Source organism: Myotis brandtii, unplaced genomic scaffold (genome assembly GCF_000412655.1).
Source record: "Myotis brandtii unplaced genomic scaffold, ASM41265v1 scaffold550, whole genome shotgun sequence".
In the NCBI taxonomy this organism is placed as follows: domain Eukaryota; kingdom Metazoa; phylum Chordata; class Mammalia; order Chiroptera; family Vespertilionidae; genus Myotis; species Myotis brandtii.
In genome coordinates, this window is record NW_005370043.1 from 3,177,678 (window position 1) to 3,196,083 (window position 18,406).

General features: G+C 38.3%; 2 protein-coding genes and 1 long non-coding RNA gene across 9 annotated transcripts in view; 1 reads left to right on the top strand and 2 right to left on the bottom strand.

Annotated features, from left to right (window-relative positions):
- The window catches only part of LOC106728171, a 14,771-nt gene extending 10,173 nt beyond the window's left edge, over window positions 1–4,598 (bottom strand). Inside the window, exon 1 of the long non-coding RNA XR_001364440.1 lies at window positions 2,031–4,598. This is a non-coding gene — a long non-coding RNA (uncharacterized LOC106728171). The remainder of the gene's footprint in view (window positions 1–2,030) is intronic.
- Window positions 1–18,406, bottom strand: part of SFXN2 (sideroflexin 2) — a 50,204-nt gene that overhangs the window by 22,713 nt on the left and 9,085 nt on the right. The window contains exon 1 of one of the 6 annotated variants that reach the window (XR_001364438.1): window positions 13,038–13,059. The exons of the other annotated variants lie outside the window; for them this stretch is intronic. The gene's annotated coding sequence lies outside the window, so the exon portion shown is untranslated. Of the gene's footprint in view, window positions 1–13,037; window positions 13,060–18,406 lie in introns of those variants that run through there. 6 annotated transcript variants of the gene reach the window in all.
- ARL3 (ADP-ribosylation factor-like 3) overlaps window positions 1–18,406 on the top strand; it is a 28,667-nt gene that overhangs the window by 1,459 nt on the left and 8,802 nt on the right. For both annotated transcript variants that reach the window (XM_005878231.2, XM_014549404.1), the window contains exons 2-5: window positions 6,524–6,667; window positions 10,152–10,268; window positions 15,941–15,991; window positions 17,774–17,959. In XM_005878231.2, coding sequence (XP_005878293.1) covers window positions 6,524–6,667; window positions 10,152–10,268; window positions 15,941–15,991; window positions 17,774–17,959 — 498 coding nt within the window. The remainder of the gene's footprint in view (window positions 1–6,523; window positions 6,668–10,151; window positions 10,269–15,940; window positions 15,992–17,773; window positions 17,960–18,406) is intronic.

Consider the following 18,406-nt stretch of genomic DNA (forward strand, 5'->3'; position numbering starts at 1 on the left):
ATATATAATGTCTTTATTGATTTGAGAGAGAGAGGGAGAGAGAGAGAGAAAGGGAGAGGGAGAGAGAGACGAAACCTGGGCATATCCCTGACCAGAATAGAGCCAGCGACCTCTCAATGCTCCACACTGGCCAGGGTGAACCATTTCTATTGATTTAGAAGTAAGAAATAAAGCTACTAGATGTCCACAAGGAAAAAATATGTACCTTTGGTCAGATTATCTAATGAGTAAATGTTGATAAGAAAAAAAAATCTCAATTGATTTTACATTGTCAGACTGTTAAAGAAGTAGAATTATTTGATCTAAAGTTGCCAATCACATTTCACGCTTGCTACATTGCAGTTTTATTAACCTCGGGCTAAACAGATTTTTACATTTTCTTTTTATTAATCATTTATACATGAGTTGTCCATTTAAAGGCTAAGTTTTCCTCAACAAATGAATATAAGCATAAATATTTACAGAAAATAACTAGAATTGAAATGAAAAAGGCATGCCAACCTAATAGAGAATGAGATGTCATCATAAATGAGAAATGTATGAGAGTAGCCTAACTTTTTCCCAGTTTGTTTATCAATTAAATGAACTGTAATCTCATGATCGTTTAACTTATAATTACGGGCCACAATAAATTAACCACTGCTCATGTTTCCAGGTGCAAAGTGACACTGCATACAACAAATCGACAGTGTATACAACATTGTTATATACCACTGTTCTGTTCAGTGATCAAGGCAGATTTGTTTTTCTTTTTCTTTTTTCTTAAAATGAGCAATAGGAAATTAGGACAAATTATTCTGGATTCTTTATCTGGTTTCCAAAATACATTTTTTTCCCTATCTCCCAAAGTGCGAGTTATTCTTAGAACTGAAAGTGGAACATGGAATTTAAATGGTCAGTGGTGTGACTAAGTGTGTCACATCTTGTATCCCATGGGCCCCCATGGTAACTGTACAACTGAACAGTAAGTCCCAGGTTGTTGGGTTTGGGGTTGTGTTTTTTTTAATATATCTTCAGCTATGACTAATACATACTTTTAATTTGGACAGTGCTACAACAAAAACCCATTGGGCTTTCTCTGAACATTTAGGGTCAGCTATTTTACCCCAGTCTTATGATTCTACTGTTACAGAAAACCGGAGAAGAACCAAGCAACACTTAGATGGAGTTACATTTATTATTATTATTATTACACGCGGGCCTAGAGAAAAATGTCTCTAGAATTCTAGGCAAAGTCACACAGGAAGTTTCCTGTATTTATACCATTTTACCCTCTTTGTCTCCCAAATATGGGGTTTTCCAATCCCCTTTGCAAGTTCTTAAAGAGCCCCTATGTGCTGAGGCTCTGAGACCTCAACCAAAGGCTTGGCCTGGTGCCAGCACTGATAACTTCGTCTGGGGAAGGTTTAATGGCCTCTCTGAAATGGGAGTAGTCTTATTTTCCTTATTATTTAAGCAAGCATTTACAGAAGCCAAAATGCAGGGTGAAAATTTGAAACAGCAGTTTTTATATAAGATGGATGCTTCGCTACATCCTTGGAGAAATACTAAGATGGCAGTAATTTTAGGGCATAACTAATTATTGTTATTTAATAATGACTCCTTCATTCAGGAATCACTTACGGACTACTTTCTACATGTATGAACCTAGTGATAGTTATCGGGGTATTAAACATTTGAAGATGGTTGCCAAGATTGTTTTCTGGTCAGACATGATCATTGAAAAGTAAAAAGAATAATAATAAACACAACAATAGTTTTGAGAGCCTAATATGCACCTGTGCTTTACACGCATTACCTTATTCATCTTCCTAACATTTTTCTTTTTTAAAAAATGTTTCTGTTGATTTGAGAGAGAGAAAAAACCATCTATGTGAGAGAGAAACATCTATCCGTTGCCTCCCACAAGTACCTGCCCCAGGATCGAACCTGCAACCTGGGTATGTGCCCTGACTGGGAATCAAACAGGCAAACTTTTGGTGCACAGGATGATGCTCAACCAACTGAGCCACATTGGCTAGGGCTCTAACATTTTTCTTAAGATATAAGTATTGTCCCCATTTTCTAGATCTAACAGTGCCTGGAGTTACATAGATAGGGAAATTGAATACAAATCTATGAAAGTCTAAAACCCATAATGTTCTTGTCATTAGTATTCTGATGAGGTGGGAACCCACAATCTTTTGGAGAAGATGACCATATTTTGTTCCTCAAGAAACATGGTGTTTATTTAGTAGAGAGATGAGGAGAAAGAAGATAAAATTTGGGTGAAGTTCTCCCTAGTAAAGCTATAGGAATTCCTGAAAATTAATAAGGTCTTACTTGGCAGCACCAATTTTTTGGTTAGATTAAAGAGGTAAAAATAAATTAAAGTCAATTCTATTTAAGCTAGTTATGGGGAGTGCATGCATGTGACAGTTGCCTTACGACTTTGAATATTTAAATGTTAGCTGCTCCTCAGAGCCACATATATTTTCCATATACCATTACCTTCCTTTCCCCCCTCCACTACACCAGTTTCTTTAAATGACCTAGTTTGTATTATTTTAGGTCAGTGCTGCCATGCCTCTGCCAGTAGTTGAGTTTAAGTTGATTTTGAGGCAGGTAAAATGTAGCACATCTATTCATGATTTGCCTATAAAACAGTTTGTTTAAACATTTTATGGGTGAGTTAGACCACTTTTGTCCACCAGGGTGCATATAACTTGTATACTAGTACATGCATGGTGATAACACAATCCACAGTTAACTAAAGTTCTTGTTTCTTAAATTGCCTTTGTTTAATGGCATAGAAACACAAGTCCTGTATAGAGATCGTGTCTTTTTTATTCACTACTGTACTTGGGCACATTATGAAAATTTAATGATGAATGAATGAATATTTTGACAAAAAATACACCTTCAAAATTCATTCCCTTGGATTTACGCTGCAAAACTTAGCTCCATAATAAAATTAACTTCTAATGTCTGCCTTCTTTCATTTGACATTTAAAATAAAGTATGGACATATATAGATAGAAACATAGAATAGACTTATTCTGTTCTCTTTCCTCCAGCTTACTTTGTACCTTTCAGGCAGAATCCTGATATCTATAAATATCCTCTTCCCTATTTAGCAAACCCTGGTAATCCTGTGATCCCCTGTCCTCAGTAGTTGGGTTAATATGATGCTGTATTGTATTTGCATTTGTCTCGCCTAGACCATGCTTGAAATGCCATTTATTATTTTGCTGGAAGAAAATATTAGCTGAACTTTCCATTTCTCTGTAATTTCACTTAAAGGTGAAACATGTAAAGCCATTGTTTCCTGCTGAGGAAAATTGCCCATTAGAAATGTAGATGCCTTGTTTTTTATACCATTAGGTTAATAAAGTTTAGCTATAGTTAGAATGCTTTCTTTTTCACCTGTGCTTTGCTTCTTTTAAGATGAATAGAAATTATATTTTTCTTTTAATCAATTTCAAATAGAATGAGTGCATAAAAAATCTCAGCCTGCAGAATGCAGTATTTTTATTTACTCATTTTTCAAAAGAGACACGCGAGGAAACACCTAAAACATTCATTTTGAACCTTTAAAATATTTTATAGAAAACGGACCTTCTTTCATGATTTCTACACTAGTAGATAATACGCGAGAAGAACTTTACCTGTACTGTTGTTTAATGTTCTAATGGGATAAATTCCAGTTGTTTTATAATTTTATTGGAAAGGTAATGAGGACATCTAACCAGGAACTCAAGAGTAGTAAAATGTGTTTCCCCTGTTCTTAGCTTTTTTATACCACCAGTCCCCTGAGGATCTCAGAATTCTAATTTTAACTGTTCTGAAAGAGGGTATTATAAATGAGTGATTGCAATGTGGCTAACAGAAGCCAGGGAGAATTCTCATAAATATAATTTCAAAAAGGAATGGTGTCAAAGTATTCAAGGCCAGAAGAGATGAAAACTAAAGAAGTGTCTTGCCTATCTTTTGTTTGTTAGTTTCAAATCTATTCAGCCTCTCTTTCCCAGATCTTTTGGTATAGAATTTGTCTTTCTGTCTTTAACCAAACCTTCCATTTTACTGCTGGAAAAATTTGAGGCATAGAGATGGTCCTTAGCAAGTCTGCAAATACAGTACTAGAGGTAGTAAACAAATAGTCTCTCAAGAGAAAGGAATTCTTAATAATTATGCATATTTGCATTTCATTGTCCAAAGACTCAGTTGTTGAGAATTATTTCACAGAATTATTATTTGATCTTAGTGAACAGACTGGTTTGAATAATTGCCTGGTGCAATGCAGATAAAAAATATAACCATTTTATATAATTCTAAGATTGAGTTTGAAGGGATTTCTGCTTGAGCTGGGAGATTAGATTAAATGCCCTTTAAAATCTGGTATTCTTTGATTCTTGTTGTAACCATGCCTTATTGGAACAAGATTGTCATCTGCAGGACAAAGCAAGTAACTATCTTACAAGATTTTTCTTATGTTCTTGGATAAAAAGCAACATGATTTACTTCCACCCATAAAAATCCTATCTATCTATATAAAACCCTAAAATGCAAATCGACCAAATGGCAGAACGACGACCAAATGGTGGAACGATCGGTCACTATGATGCACACTGACCACCAGGGGGTAGATGCTCAATGTAGGAGCTGCCCCCAGCCTGCAGGGCGGTGGGGGGAAGGGGGCGGTGAGTAAGTGGCGCCAGGCCAAGATGGGTGCAAGCGGGGGCCCTGATCACCCTGCCAGTTGCCCCACAGATAGACCTGATCGCAGGCCAGGCCTAGGGGCCCTACCCGTGCATGAATTTCGTGCACCGGGCCTCTAGTATAATAAAAGCATAATATGCAAATCGACCGAACAGCAGAATGACCGGTTGTTATGATGTGCACTGACCACCAGGGGGCAGATGCTGAACGCAGGAGCTGCCCCCTGGTGGTCAGTGCGCTCTCACAGTGGGAGCGCTGCTCAGCCAGAAGCTGGGCTCACGGATGGTGAGCGCAGCGGTAGTGACGGGAACCTCTCCCACCTCTGCTGCAGGCAGGCAGTAAGGAGCGAGGGGTCCTGGACTGCAAGAGAGATGTCTGACTGCCAGTTTAGGCCCGATCCCCAGAGGGTTATTCAAGGGTTTACTCTCAATTTTGCGTAAATTGAAAAGTGTAAGCCAGCAGGTGGACATCCCCCGAGGGGTCCTGGACTTCAAGAGGGCGTGGGCTGGTCTGAGGGACCCCCCTCTCTCAGTGCACGAATCTTGTGCACTGGGCCTCTAGTCAATAATAATAAAACAAGAAACAGAAATATTAGGTTACTAGTCAAAAATATCATGGTTAAATTTTTTTTTTTTTATGAATGACTTTAAAATTTCCTTACTTCCCTGTTATATCAAACTAGAGGCCCAGTGCATGAAATTTGTGCACTGGTAGGGTCCCTAGCAGCTGCTGGCTGCCTGCCGGGTACTCCCTCCATTTCCCCAGTCGGCCCTGCCCCCTAGTTGAACTCCCAGACAACTCCTGGTCGAGAGGACAATTTGCATACTATGCTTTTATTATATAGGTGGATTCTTCATCTGAGCCCTGGCTGGTGTGGCTCAGTTGATTGAGTATTGTCCCTTGCACTGAGAAGTCGCTGGTTCAATTCCTGGTCAGGGCACATGCCCAGGAGGCAGCCGATCCATGTTTCTCTCTCTCTTTTTAATTCTTCATCTGAAAAAACAGATAATCCACACTGTGCACCTGTCCTGTAAGGGTCTTATGAAAGGTAGATGATGATAAGTTATCTTGAATGATGAATTTTTTTTCTTCAAATTTTATTTATTGATTTTTTTTTAGAGAGAGATTCTTGTATGTGCCCTGACCAAATTGTTGTTCTACTGATATATGCATTGATTCTTGTATATGCCCTGACCGGGATTGAACCCACAACCTTGACATATCAGGACAATGCTCTAACCATCTGACTACTGGGCCAGAGCTAAATGATGAAGTCTTAAACGTGAACTGAAAGTCTTAAACAGAGAGCCCAAATACAATTTTATATAACTTTTTTGTATTTCTTTGTATAGCACCTTTAACTTACATTAACTTGGGTGTATAATTCTGTTTACTTAAACAACTATTATCTAGTATCTATCTAGTAAGTGCCAGGCATGTGGGAAACAGAAACTATAGTCCTTACCCGCGAGAAACTTCACTCTACTAAAGGAGAAATACAAAAGTCAGTTACCTATAGTCTGATATGCTGAGTGCTATCCTCTAAATTTATATAAAGGGCTTTAGGAGATTTGGGATGACTACTAAGCTGGATTAATAGAAGGAGCAGGAATAAGCCATGCTATTTATTAAGTTGTTGAATTTACTAACCGACTTCTGCCAAAACTTAGAAGGGGAAAGCAAATGAAACAAATGTCATCAAAGTGGGAAAGAATAATAATTAAGCTCTCCACAACCAAGAACTTTTTTCAAGGAGAAGGTACTCTGATGTTCAATAATATCAGAGTTAGTGCCCCAAAAGTAATCTTTTTTATGGTTGTTCAAGGGCTTACTCTCAATTTTGCGTAAATTGAAAAGTGCACCAGACCAGGAGGTGAGACTCCTTCTCCTGGGTTTGGATAATGCTGGCAAGACTACCCTTCTGAAGCAGCTTGCATCTGAGGACATCAGCCACATCACACCTACACAGGTGAGCACTGCGTTGGCCCCAGATATTTGTGGGACACACGGAGGATGATAATATGATAATAGCAGTATGAAAGACAAAATGGGAAATATCGTTTTGTCCATTTCTAAGTTTTGTTACTGAGAGAAGTATATACTGTATAAAATAATCTTAAGGTTTCAAAAATATATCGAGACTCCATTCATATGAGATACTTAGTCAAATACATAGAGACAGAAAGTAGAATAATGGTTACCAGAGGCTGGAAAGAGAGGAAGAAATTGGGAATTATTGTTTAATGGGCACAGAGAGTCAGTGTTGCAAGATGAAGAAAGTTCTGTGGACAGATGGTGGTGATGGTCGCACAACAATGCAAATGTACTTAATGCCATTCAACTGTACACTTAAAAATGTAATGGTACATTTTCTTTTATGTATATTTTATAATCTATAATAATAAAAGCGCAATATGCTAATTAGACCGGACATTCTTCCAGACGTCCCTCTGGACAAAGCCAGGGCTGCGAGGGAAGCCCAGGTCCTGAGTGCCTGCTGGCGGCCAGAGGGAAGTCCGGGTCCGGGTATCAGAGAGAAGCCAGTGCCGGCAGCCGGGGGAAGGAAGGCCACTCTTGCACGAATTTCGTGCATCAGGCCTCTAGCTTGTAAATAAATAATATAAATATATATGTATACATATGTCAGGACACAATCAAGTCCCTCAGATCTAAGTGATTCCTTTAAAAAATAGCTTTATCTTCTCTGATTATGAAATTAATTCATATAGAAAATATAGAGAAAGTATAAAGAAGAGAGTACTGTGTGAAAACCCACTGTTAATATTTTAGTGTGTATTTTTCAGACTTAATGAACACAAATATATATTAATTTTTTTAAATTACCTATATTTTTAATCCAGTCTCATCGACCCGCCTCTTTCCTAAGGCTTAGCAAGTAAAGCACAAAGGATAAGACAGTGGTGGTGCTCACTGTATGGCAGTTGAAAAACAAGTCCTGGTTGGAAGAACTCCAGTTCGCGTCTTTAGACCTCCTTTCCTGTTGGAAATTCCGAGAAAGCTCGACCTTTGGCCAAGCCTTTGGGTTTCCTAACTAGGAACAGCCCTATTAGTCTCAGCCACTTTAAAGTGCTTGAGCATTAACATTCAGCAAAACCGGGTTGATTTAGCATTTTCTGTCGCCATACTATATACTAAGAGCTTGGTGTCAGGTTTGAATAGCTGTGCTGGTGTGTGTATTTCACAGCCTAAGAATATTACTGATTCAAAACACTTTGCAGGAAAGTCATTTCAACTCTTACCAAATGAGCAATTTTACAGCTTCTGACAAATTTAACGTGTAGTCGAAGAAGGAGCATATTACAGTAGTATAGCCTAGAAAGGCTGAAAACATTAGTTGTATGAGGATTTCAGCCAGAAAAAGAAGTGCTAGATTTTGGGGTGTTTTGGGGAGGGGGAGGCTTGTTTGATTTGTGATAGGCTGTATTTCTCAAGAACATGCTGCGACCATGGAAATGAACTCAAAGTATGGACCCAAAGTTCCAATTCTAACTTTCAGGCTTTGTTTGATGTGTTGTAGATGACTCTTATTCTACAGGGTAGGGCAAAAGTAGGTTTACAGTTGTTTGTATGGAAAATAATACAATAATTAATAAATAACACAAGAATAAACTCTATTTCGTGTACTAATAACTATAAACCTACTTTTGCCACATCATGTATTATGTCGTTTTCATATTCTTTAAAAACAAACTTTTATTGTATTTTTGTTTTTATATTTAAAAAAGCAATAGATAGTCATTATAGTAAATTTAGAAAGTATACATAAGTAAAATTGAGAAACTAAAAATCACCTATAATGTCCATTCATACATAACCACTGTTAACACTTAGTGATATATGCATTCAGTTTTTTTCTATGTATATATATATGATGGGTATATTTAAAATAAATAAAAAAGGCTTACAGAGAATAGGCTGTTTTGTATCATCTTTTTCACTCAATACTGTATGTAACATCTTTCTGTGTTGTTATAAATATGAATATAATATACATCTCATTATTTCCTTAGAATAATTTCTTAGTAGATTTATTAGGTCTGATGACAATAGAATTTTAAGACAGTTGATACATATGGTTGAATTCCAGGATTTACTCTTATTTATTTCCTGCTTCATTTTAGAAGGATTTTATGTTACTGCATTTGACATGTAATATTGTAGTTATGTATACAATTTCTAAGCTCACAAAAGTGGTTTTGTCAATGAGTCAGAATGAAGCAGCCTTTTACAATAATCTTAAGTCACATCCCTTTAGAGTTCTTAAACTTCATATTTATTCAGTCATTGGCATTTTAGAGGAGCTGCAATCAGCATCATCCCCAGTTATTCTCTAGTGATGATTTATCCTCAGGAGAAATTGGGCAGCAGTGTTCCTGTACCATTGCACTGTGCCTGTCTTTCTGGGCTAGGCAGTAGTGTTGGTAAGCTGCCAGATGAGGCAAATGTTTATGGAGGCATCCCCAGATGCGCTTAACTCCAGTTATTCTGGATGAAATGTCATTTCTGGGGTAGCACACTGTTGATTAGATTTTTCAGAGCCTGATTTCACTAAATCATTTTTGCAAGAAGATATTTTTTTTATTCTTGCTCATGAAATGCCTTCTCTCCAAACCCCAAAGTTCTTGTTAATTTGTTTCTCTGCACACTACCTCCCAGCTCACAATTCTGCCTGCCTCTGATTTGCTCACCTTCCCCAAAGTTGTACCTTGAGTACCTGTCCTGAAAATGAATGCTCTCTTTTCAGGTTCATTAGAGATACCTAATAAAGAACAGTTTCAAATACCTGCTTGCTTGTTTGTTTTCATCACTACTAAAATTGAGGGCTCTACTTAGTTTAAACATGCTGTTCCAGCAGGCCCTACCTTTCTCATAATCCAGTTATTAACCAGCCTCCCCCATAGTTTCTGAGTTCAGCTCCTTCCTTTTCCTGAGTAATCTATATGAGAAAATTTCTTTCATTTTGAACTACTCCTGAAGAATGCAATCTTCCAGATTTTAGCTTTTGTCTTTTTAAATGTAGCATTTGTTCTGTTCTGTTGAGTTGTCAGATTCAGCTTCAGGGGGTTTTTGTTAGTTAAAAGTGATGTCCTGTTAAATGTTACCATCCTGAGGACTCCTCAGGGGTGTGGCCTGTGTTATCAGAGCTACTGTCATACCAAGTTCTCCTCAGTGGTTGTGTGTGTGTACTCATGATAGGAAGCACATATGTTAGCCATGACATTCATAACACTGACTCCACAACCTGAATGAAGTAAGCATGTATACATACATTTCTCCGTTCCCTACCGTAGCAAACTGTTTTCAGTATTATCAATGTCACCTCTGGCAGAGTACCTCAGAATTAGGAAATAACATAGCTGTCCAATGTAACTTTGTCAGAATTATGATCTCAAAGCTTAAAAAAAACTTGTGTTTACCTTTCTTTGTTGCAGGGTTTTAACATCAAAAGTGTACAATCACAAGGTTTTAAACTGAATGTGTGGGACATTGGTGGACAAAGGAAAATCAGGCCATACTGGAGGAATTACTTTGAAAACACTGATATTCTTGTAAGTACTCTTTCTGATGTGTTAATTCATAGGAACATTAACTCTATAAGGTTCTGTCTTGCCAATAATTCCATTGCCATAACATTAATCACTCAATTTAGGGCTAGCAGAAGGCTCCACACTGTAAGAGAGAAACATCTTTGTATAACTTGTATAAGATGTTTTGCTGTCGCTCAGTAACAATGTTATACCCACACCCACCTTGGCAAATAAAGTGTTTATTTATTACCATAGTGATTCGAACAGCAGTAGGGAAGTCAGAAGATTGTGCCGCTAACTCTATCATCCAAGGATATCAACAAATCAAGTGTGTCCCAAACTGAGCAATCAAGATAGTGAGAGTCCTGGAAACAATGATGTGTAAGGAATGGTTGAAAGACCTGACAATGTCCTTCCTGGAAAAGAAAACACTTGGAACTGTCTTCAATTACTTTAAAAACTATCTTAAATCAAACATTAGCCTCATTGTGAATATTTCTAAAGGACCAGACAAGGAGCAGTTTGGCGAGTATGAGATGGTAGAGTTTAACTCAGAATAAGGAAGACGTTTCCTATAGTTGTAACTGCCCAGAATTAAAGAAGCTGCCTCAGCATTGGGAATTCCCTGGCTCAGGTGCCTTTGTTCAGGCAGAGGCTGGGATGTTAGTTCCCAGCTCTCTGTCACATTCTCTAGGACTACTGTGTGTCTCCTGGATTAAGGTACTTGGAGAGAAATGCTCAAGTCAGAGCAGTTCATAAGGACATGAATGACTCTAAGGTTCCGTACGGAGGTCTCAGAAACTTTCCAGCCCTCAGGTCAGGGAATTTTAAATCATAAGCTCTAACACTTTGAGAGTCGACTGCAAGGTAGTGATAATCTGACTCTGGATCCCACACTTCCCATTTGCTTAGAGTGCCTGGGAAGTATAGAACTAGCCAGCAAAATCAGCTTGCAGCAACCCTGCAGTTGCTTTCACCAGCTACATTACATTGCCAGCACCAGACACTATTTTGGATTCAGTGTCAACATTCCATTATTTTCCAGTGCCATTTGGGATTAAACAACTTTTGGGGAGCAGGTGGGTCCCCAGGGTTAAATTCTAAGGCCTGGTGACTCTTAGTTCTGTCTGATAGTTTTGTAGCAGCTTGCCGTAGCAGTGGTTGATGGATTATATTTGTATTTAATAGTTTTCCATTGTTGGTTAAAAAGACCTATTACACTAGACTCCACAACAGTATTGAGGCTTGACACATTTAGTTGCCTGGTTAACACTTTTCAATTATCTCTAGAGTGCCATAATAAATTTTTGCTTTAGAGTGGGTGTCGACAAACTGATCCAGTCTGCCTCCTGCTATACTATAGCCTATGAGCTAAGAATAGTTTTTATACAGTATTTTTAAATGGTTGAAAATTTTTCAAAAGAAGAATAAGATTTCCTCACATGAAAACGAAGTGAAATTCCAATTTCCGTGTCCAGAAAGTTCTGTTGTGACACAGCCACGTCCACTTGTTTGCATACAGGGTGGGCAAAAGTAGGTTTATAATTGTGAATATGCGAAACACAGTTTATTCCTTTATTATTATTTACTAATTATTGTATTTATTTGATTACAACTGTAAACCTACGTTTGCACACCCTATATTTTCTATGATAGCTTTCACACTATAACAGCAAAATCCAATAGTTGTGAAAAAGATTGTGTGGGCCACAAAACCGAAATTATTTACTACCTGACCCCTTACAGAAAAAGATTTCTTTAGATCATTAAGTGGTTCTCTAGGGGTTTGAAAGGGTCAGGGCAACTCCTAAAAGTGCCAAAGATATTCTCAGGGAAGATGACACTGAGAACATTTTACTTCAGCTTTATTAATTGTGGGGAAGTGACTAGTCAATAAAACCTAAAGTATGATAGGAAGGAGGGAGAGGCTGTCTTCCATTTCTTTTAGGCCAGGAAATAGCAGCCGTTTGATAGATAAAAATACATCTTTTTTTTTTCAAGGTGTGTTCATATTATTACTAAACTCTATTTACTCATTGTTAACAGTTTTGTGTTTAAATGCAGCATAATTTAAATAAAGCAACTGTGTCATCATTTCCATAACCAATGTGTAGGACTTAAGTGAGATCTCAAACAACTGTCTCATGTATTATTTCCGTAATGCCACTCACCCCCGAGTCACCTGGGTATCGATACTGCTGCAGCACACATAATTGAAAACCACAAGTTACCCAGAAACCTTATTTGTTGTTTTCAACCTCCTTTTAGACTTTTGCTCAAGCCGTCAATAAAAAGCCACACATTTTAGTATCATCTCTTCTTGGCTCCCTACCCCTCTAGTGGAGAAATACTTGGGAGCAATAAAATGACCAAAAGGTGGCAGCAGGACCAGAAGCAAAAGGAGAAACAAAGAACCCTCCATTCACATGCTGGATAGTCAGTCTGGATAGTCCAGAGTAGGCTGTACTTCCATCAGAAAAACAAACAAAAACCTCTTTCGTCTTCCTTCCACAACCAAATAGTCATTTCAAAGCAGTTGCCAAGGAAGATGTGAATTGGCTTTGCTTAAAGCATCATTCTGAGTGCTGTGCATAACTATATTTTAGAATAGATTTATGAAACTTGATTTTTGAGGTTCCATAATGTTTTAAGGTCAGAAGCATTATAAATGTTTTAACTTTATCTGATACTTTCTGAGTATTTTGATTATTAATTAATTTTTGGATTAAAAATTTTTACAACTAGATTAACAAATATATATATATATTTAAGGCAAGAGGCTCTCCTTACCTTTATCTCTATTGACCAGAAGAAAATAGATACTGGGCAGCACTGGGGTGACAAGCAACCAAGAGAAGCATATACCACTGCAGAAAAACAAATTGATGTATTACTAAATTAGTTGTTTTAGAGACTTCTTCCTGGAATTATTGTGTAGTAGTTGTCAAATTTTATAAAAATTATGCTAAATGATAAGGAGAATTAGGCTAAATGTATAGTTTAGGAAAACCCTCCTTTAATTATACTGAATCTTTTAATGGAGGCAATAAATAGCAAGTAATTTGGCAAGTAATTATAAGTAAAAGTTAAAACTTTCTTCTCATTGATCTTCAGCCTCTGGATTCTCTGGTATCAATCTCTTGTCATTAAAACTCTTTCCATTCCTTATCCTCTCCCGACTATTTTTCATAATAACAAACATCAATTTCCTAACTTTATATTTGTGTTTTCAGCTTTGTCTCAGCCTCCTCTTTTCTTCCCTTGTTACTCACGCCTTTGCTCCCAGGCCCATTTTTTCTTACTTTGAAATTCCTTTCTTGCCCAGTGGCCTGCACACAGCCTTCAGAAAGCCCTCTAAGTCCAAAACACCCTCCCCGTGATCACTTGACCCTCTCCCCTCCCTCACATCTTGAACTATTGCCTGAGTGAAGATAATCTTAATCCACTGTTGACTCCCAAATAATTCTTATTAGGTCTTTTATATTGAGGTTCGCCCTCCCACTACATTCCTTCGTTCTATATGTACATTTACACGACATCTGCTACCTTAAAAATGAGAGCCTCACTGGTGGAAAACAGTATGGAACTTTGGGTGTTTGTGGTGTGCAGAGCCCATTAATGCATGTATTCACACTGAGTCAAGAGTAATATTAACTACAACAACAATAATAAGGCTGAAAAGAAAATACTGAGACAACATCCTTCCTCCTTTTATGATTCCCCTGAAAGAAACACAGGTGGAAACACAGGGTATTCTTCAGAGGAAAGCCCAAAGCCATTCTCAATGTTCCTGGTATATTTAGCATTAGTGATTCTAAATGAGAGTGCATTAAACTTATGGAATTTTAATTTTTTTCTTTCAAAAGAGAGCAAATTTTCAAGTAGCACAAAATTTAACCTACATACAGAAATGCCTACGTATATTGTAGTATATTAGTTTATGTAATTTAAGGCATGTAAAGGTGAGAGTTGTTTTGTGTTGTTGTTTCTAAATGAATACAGCAGGCCCTCAAATAAGGTCATTTTGTTCAACATTGTTTCATTATAACATGGATGAGAAGCTGTAGGAACTTAACTCTTGTTTATGTCAATTAGCCTGTGGTAAAGTTGTTTTCATTATATGTAGTTTTGCTTAAAGTTGCAAAACCTATTGATGACATTGAGGATTTACTGTATGCTCTTTTAAAAGTCTGTTTTCATTGTACCATTAGTTTAATAACAGTTCTAAATTCTTTAAAAGAAGTTAGAAAATCTGATAATTTTTAAGATTAGCAACTGGGAAAACATTTAATATACCATTTAATTGTTTTAAAGGACTATAAAATTATATCTAATTTTATTTTTAAACTTTCATATGAAGAAGAATTAAGAGAACATTCATACGAAATTAAAATAACATATTTGGGTTCTGTAACTATAGGCAATTTTCTTTTTTGGTCTTCCCTTATTTTCTTTATTGTTATAGGGTGTTATTTATGCAATAAATAAAATTCAGTGATGGGAGAGAAAGCTTGAGATTTTTAATTTATGGTGAATCTCAAGACTTCTCTTACTCTGGAAAAGGCTATGCCCTTGCTATTTGCTTATAGCCTCCTAGCAGCCTTGGAGGTTATAAGCAAGGTAGGAATGGGATGGAGATCACTGGGTTTCCTGCTTCAGTACATGAAGTCAGCATATAGTTAACACTGCAAATGATACTTTCAGCGTGATGATGTTCAGAGACTAGGATTTGTAGATGTCTCAAAACATCATCCCTCCCAGACAACTTGAGATGCAGTGTTAGCAGAGTGCTTAAGGTATGCTTGAGTTTGAATCCCAATTTTGTCAAGCACTTGATGTAACTTGAGCAAGTTACTTAACTTCTTTGGGATTATGTTTATCTATCTAATAAAAGCCTAAGCGACTGTTATGGCGGAACAACCAGAACGACCGGTCACTATGATGCGCACTGACCACCAGGGGGCAGACGCTCAACGCAGGAGCTTCCCCTGGTGGTCAGTGCGCTCCCAATGGGGGAGCGCAGCTCAGCCAGAAGCCAGGCTCACAGCTGGTGAGCGTAGCGGCGTTGGCAGGAGCCTCTCCTGCCTCCGCAGCAGTGCTAAGGAGCAGCAAGCTGAGCAGTAAGAAGCAAGCAGGCAGGTAGTAAGGAGTGAGGCATCCCAGATTATGAGAGGAACATCCGACTGCCGGCTTAGGCCGAATCCCCAGGATTGGGCCTAAACTGGAAGTCGGACATCCCCCGGGGGGTCCCAGACTGTGAGGGCGCAGGCCAGGCTGAGGGGACCCCCCCCCAGTGCACGAATTTCATGCACCAGGCCTCTAGTTTATGTATAAAATGAGAAGTAGTGCAATCTTTCTCATAGAGTTGTAACAAGGATTAATATGGTAAATCTAGCAAGAATGTTTAGTGAATGCACAGTAAATGTAGCTATTTTCATCCTGCATAGCTCTACTGACTTTTTACTTTGGAGCTTTGCTAGAGGTATTTTGGGGGCACCCTCCATTTAATTAATTAGTTAGTTAGTTTGCTTGTTTCTTTGTTTTGCATCCATAGATGAGGTAATAGTTACCAGCTCAATTTCTATATGCTATACTAATGTGAAATTGGCTGACAGGAACACCTGTTCTTTCCATAAAGGTGCCCTATATTTTACATATCTGCTATTGAGATAACCTCTTCTTTTACTTTACAGATATATGTAATTGACAGTGCAGACAGAAAAAGATTTGAAGAGACGGGCCAGGTAAATAATTCTTCTGTTGATCTATTTCCCAAATAACTGGGTATTCATTAATCTGCCTTGTAAATGTATGACAGTGAGAGAGATTTTTTTTGTTTAACCTTTGCAGTTTAAACAAGACAGTCACTCTGGCAAGCAGGCAAAAATACCAGTTGGCTAAAAAGAAATTAGTTCAGAATCCTTTAAACAATTTTTTTTGATTAAAGCCTTTTAGTTTAAATCAAATTGAATAAACAAGTTATAAGAAAATGGAATTTACCAGCATGCCCAAAAGCTCTTCAGGTTTCTTCTCATTCCACATAGAAATGAACCCAGAAGAACAATTCCCTTATTATATCTGTGTACATTTTTCAATATCAACTTAAATTGATCCAAGGGCAACTAACAAATTCAAAGGGATGGAAGAAATGTGTAACCCAAGACGAAGCTGCTCTTGTTTCCAAGCCAAAAGATAGGTATCTTTGAACCCCAAAATGCCTTCAAATGCAGACTACATGTCAACATGATTACACAGTGCAATTTGTATACACAGTTTTAAACAGAGAAGCGGTGGGCACAGACCATTTTACTGAGTACACTGATAAGAAGCAAGGGGTAGAGTGGACCTCTTTGGAGAAGCATGATTACATTTTATTGTAGAGTCCTTGGCTTGTGTCCTAAACTACCACTGGTGGCCTTCCAAAGGTAGCCGTCCCCATGTTTATGTTCCTTTTTCCTGGAAATTAGTTTGAGAACTCTCCAGACTCTTGGAGATAACCCTTCTATACCTTGATGATTTCTGGATCATCACTTCATGTGAGCTTGAAGGTGAAGGGTGTCATATAACGATGACACCTCTTGAACCCTCCAGTTCTCTTTGGCAGCACAAGTGTCTTACATAGGGTTAAAACGTGGATTTAATGGGAGAGGTGGGTCCTCATATTTAGGTACGTACACACCCTCTCCTATACTTATTGCAGACAGAATCAACACAACAGGGTAGACCCCAACTGATAGCCTAAAAATCAGAGACCTTGCCAGATGGACTAATACAGTTATTTTAGGATATGGGTTTGATGAAGTGTAATGCATGGACATGTTTTGGAGGTAAAGATTGATGAAACAGAATTATAGTCTTTAAAGCAATTGTCATTTTCAACTTATCCTATATAATAAAAGGCTAATATGCAAATTGTCCCCTCGGGAGTTCAACCGCTCGCTATGACGTGCACTGACCACCAGGGGGCGGCGTGGAATGAAAGAAGGCCCTGGCCGGCAGCCAGAAGGCCTCGATTGGCCCTAATCACCGGCCTGGCCTAGGGACCCTACCCATGCACAAATTTTGTGCACCAGGCCTCTAGCATTTAAATAAATACACACACACACATACACACACACGCACATATACACTGAACGTTATTTGCAGATAACAGCCTTGGCTAAATTTTAAATTTCTAATCACAACTTGTGTTCTCCCTTGAACTGTGTTTCTCAAAGTATGATCTATAAATCCCTATAGCAGAACTACTAGAGGGGAGCTAGTTAAAATTCGGATTCCTAAATAAGTAAATAAATAAGATAAAATGTAGATTCCTGGGCTCTCGCTCAGACTTCCCAAAGTCAGCCTCTCTGGTAGGCCCAGCAGTCTGTCAGGGGAGTCTTTCACAGGCTCAAGTTTGAGAACCACTGCCCTTGAAAGTTGCTGGTTAATCAGCTTAACTGTTTTATTTTTTTCTAGCTAGAAGTGAATGGTTAAATATCATAGCTTTCATCCTTCCCTCCCCATCCATTCTCAAAATGATCCAGGAACTAGCTGAATTACTGGAGGAAGAAAAGCTAAGTTGTGTTCCAGTGCTCATCTTTGCTAATAAGCAGGATTTGCTCACGGCAGCCCCTGCCTCTGAAATTGCAGAAGGACTGAACCTGCACACCATCCGTGACCGAGTCTGGCAGATCCAGTCTTGCTCAGCTCTCACAGGAGAGGGCATTCAGGTGAGATTACCTGGAGGCTTGGTCACCTGGCAACATGACAGCCAACCAAGGTAGTCTGTCTCATTGGCTGGGCTGATCTAGATAGGAAAGATATGAAACAAATAGCCTTTAATTGGTAGATGAACAATCCAGGATGTGAAGGGCATGAAGAGATTAGTTCTTTTCTACTTAGCAGCCAATGTGACATCAATAACTTTTCTAGGAAAGACAAACCCACCCCACACAAGCAACAAACTACCCTATTAGGTAGGAGGTCAGAACAGAAGACTTAGAGCAGCGGTCACCCATTGGTGGTCCGTGAGGACCGAAAGGTTGGCGACCGCTGACGTAGAAGATGCTTTCTAACTCTAGGATTCTTTGATGATTTGGTTGGGGTTTTTGTGTTGTGTCTCATGTTGTGGCCAAGGTAACAGAGCCATCAACAATTATGCACACTGGTTATCCTGT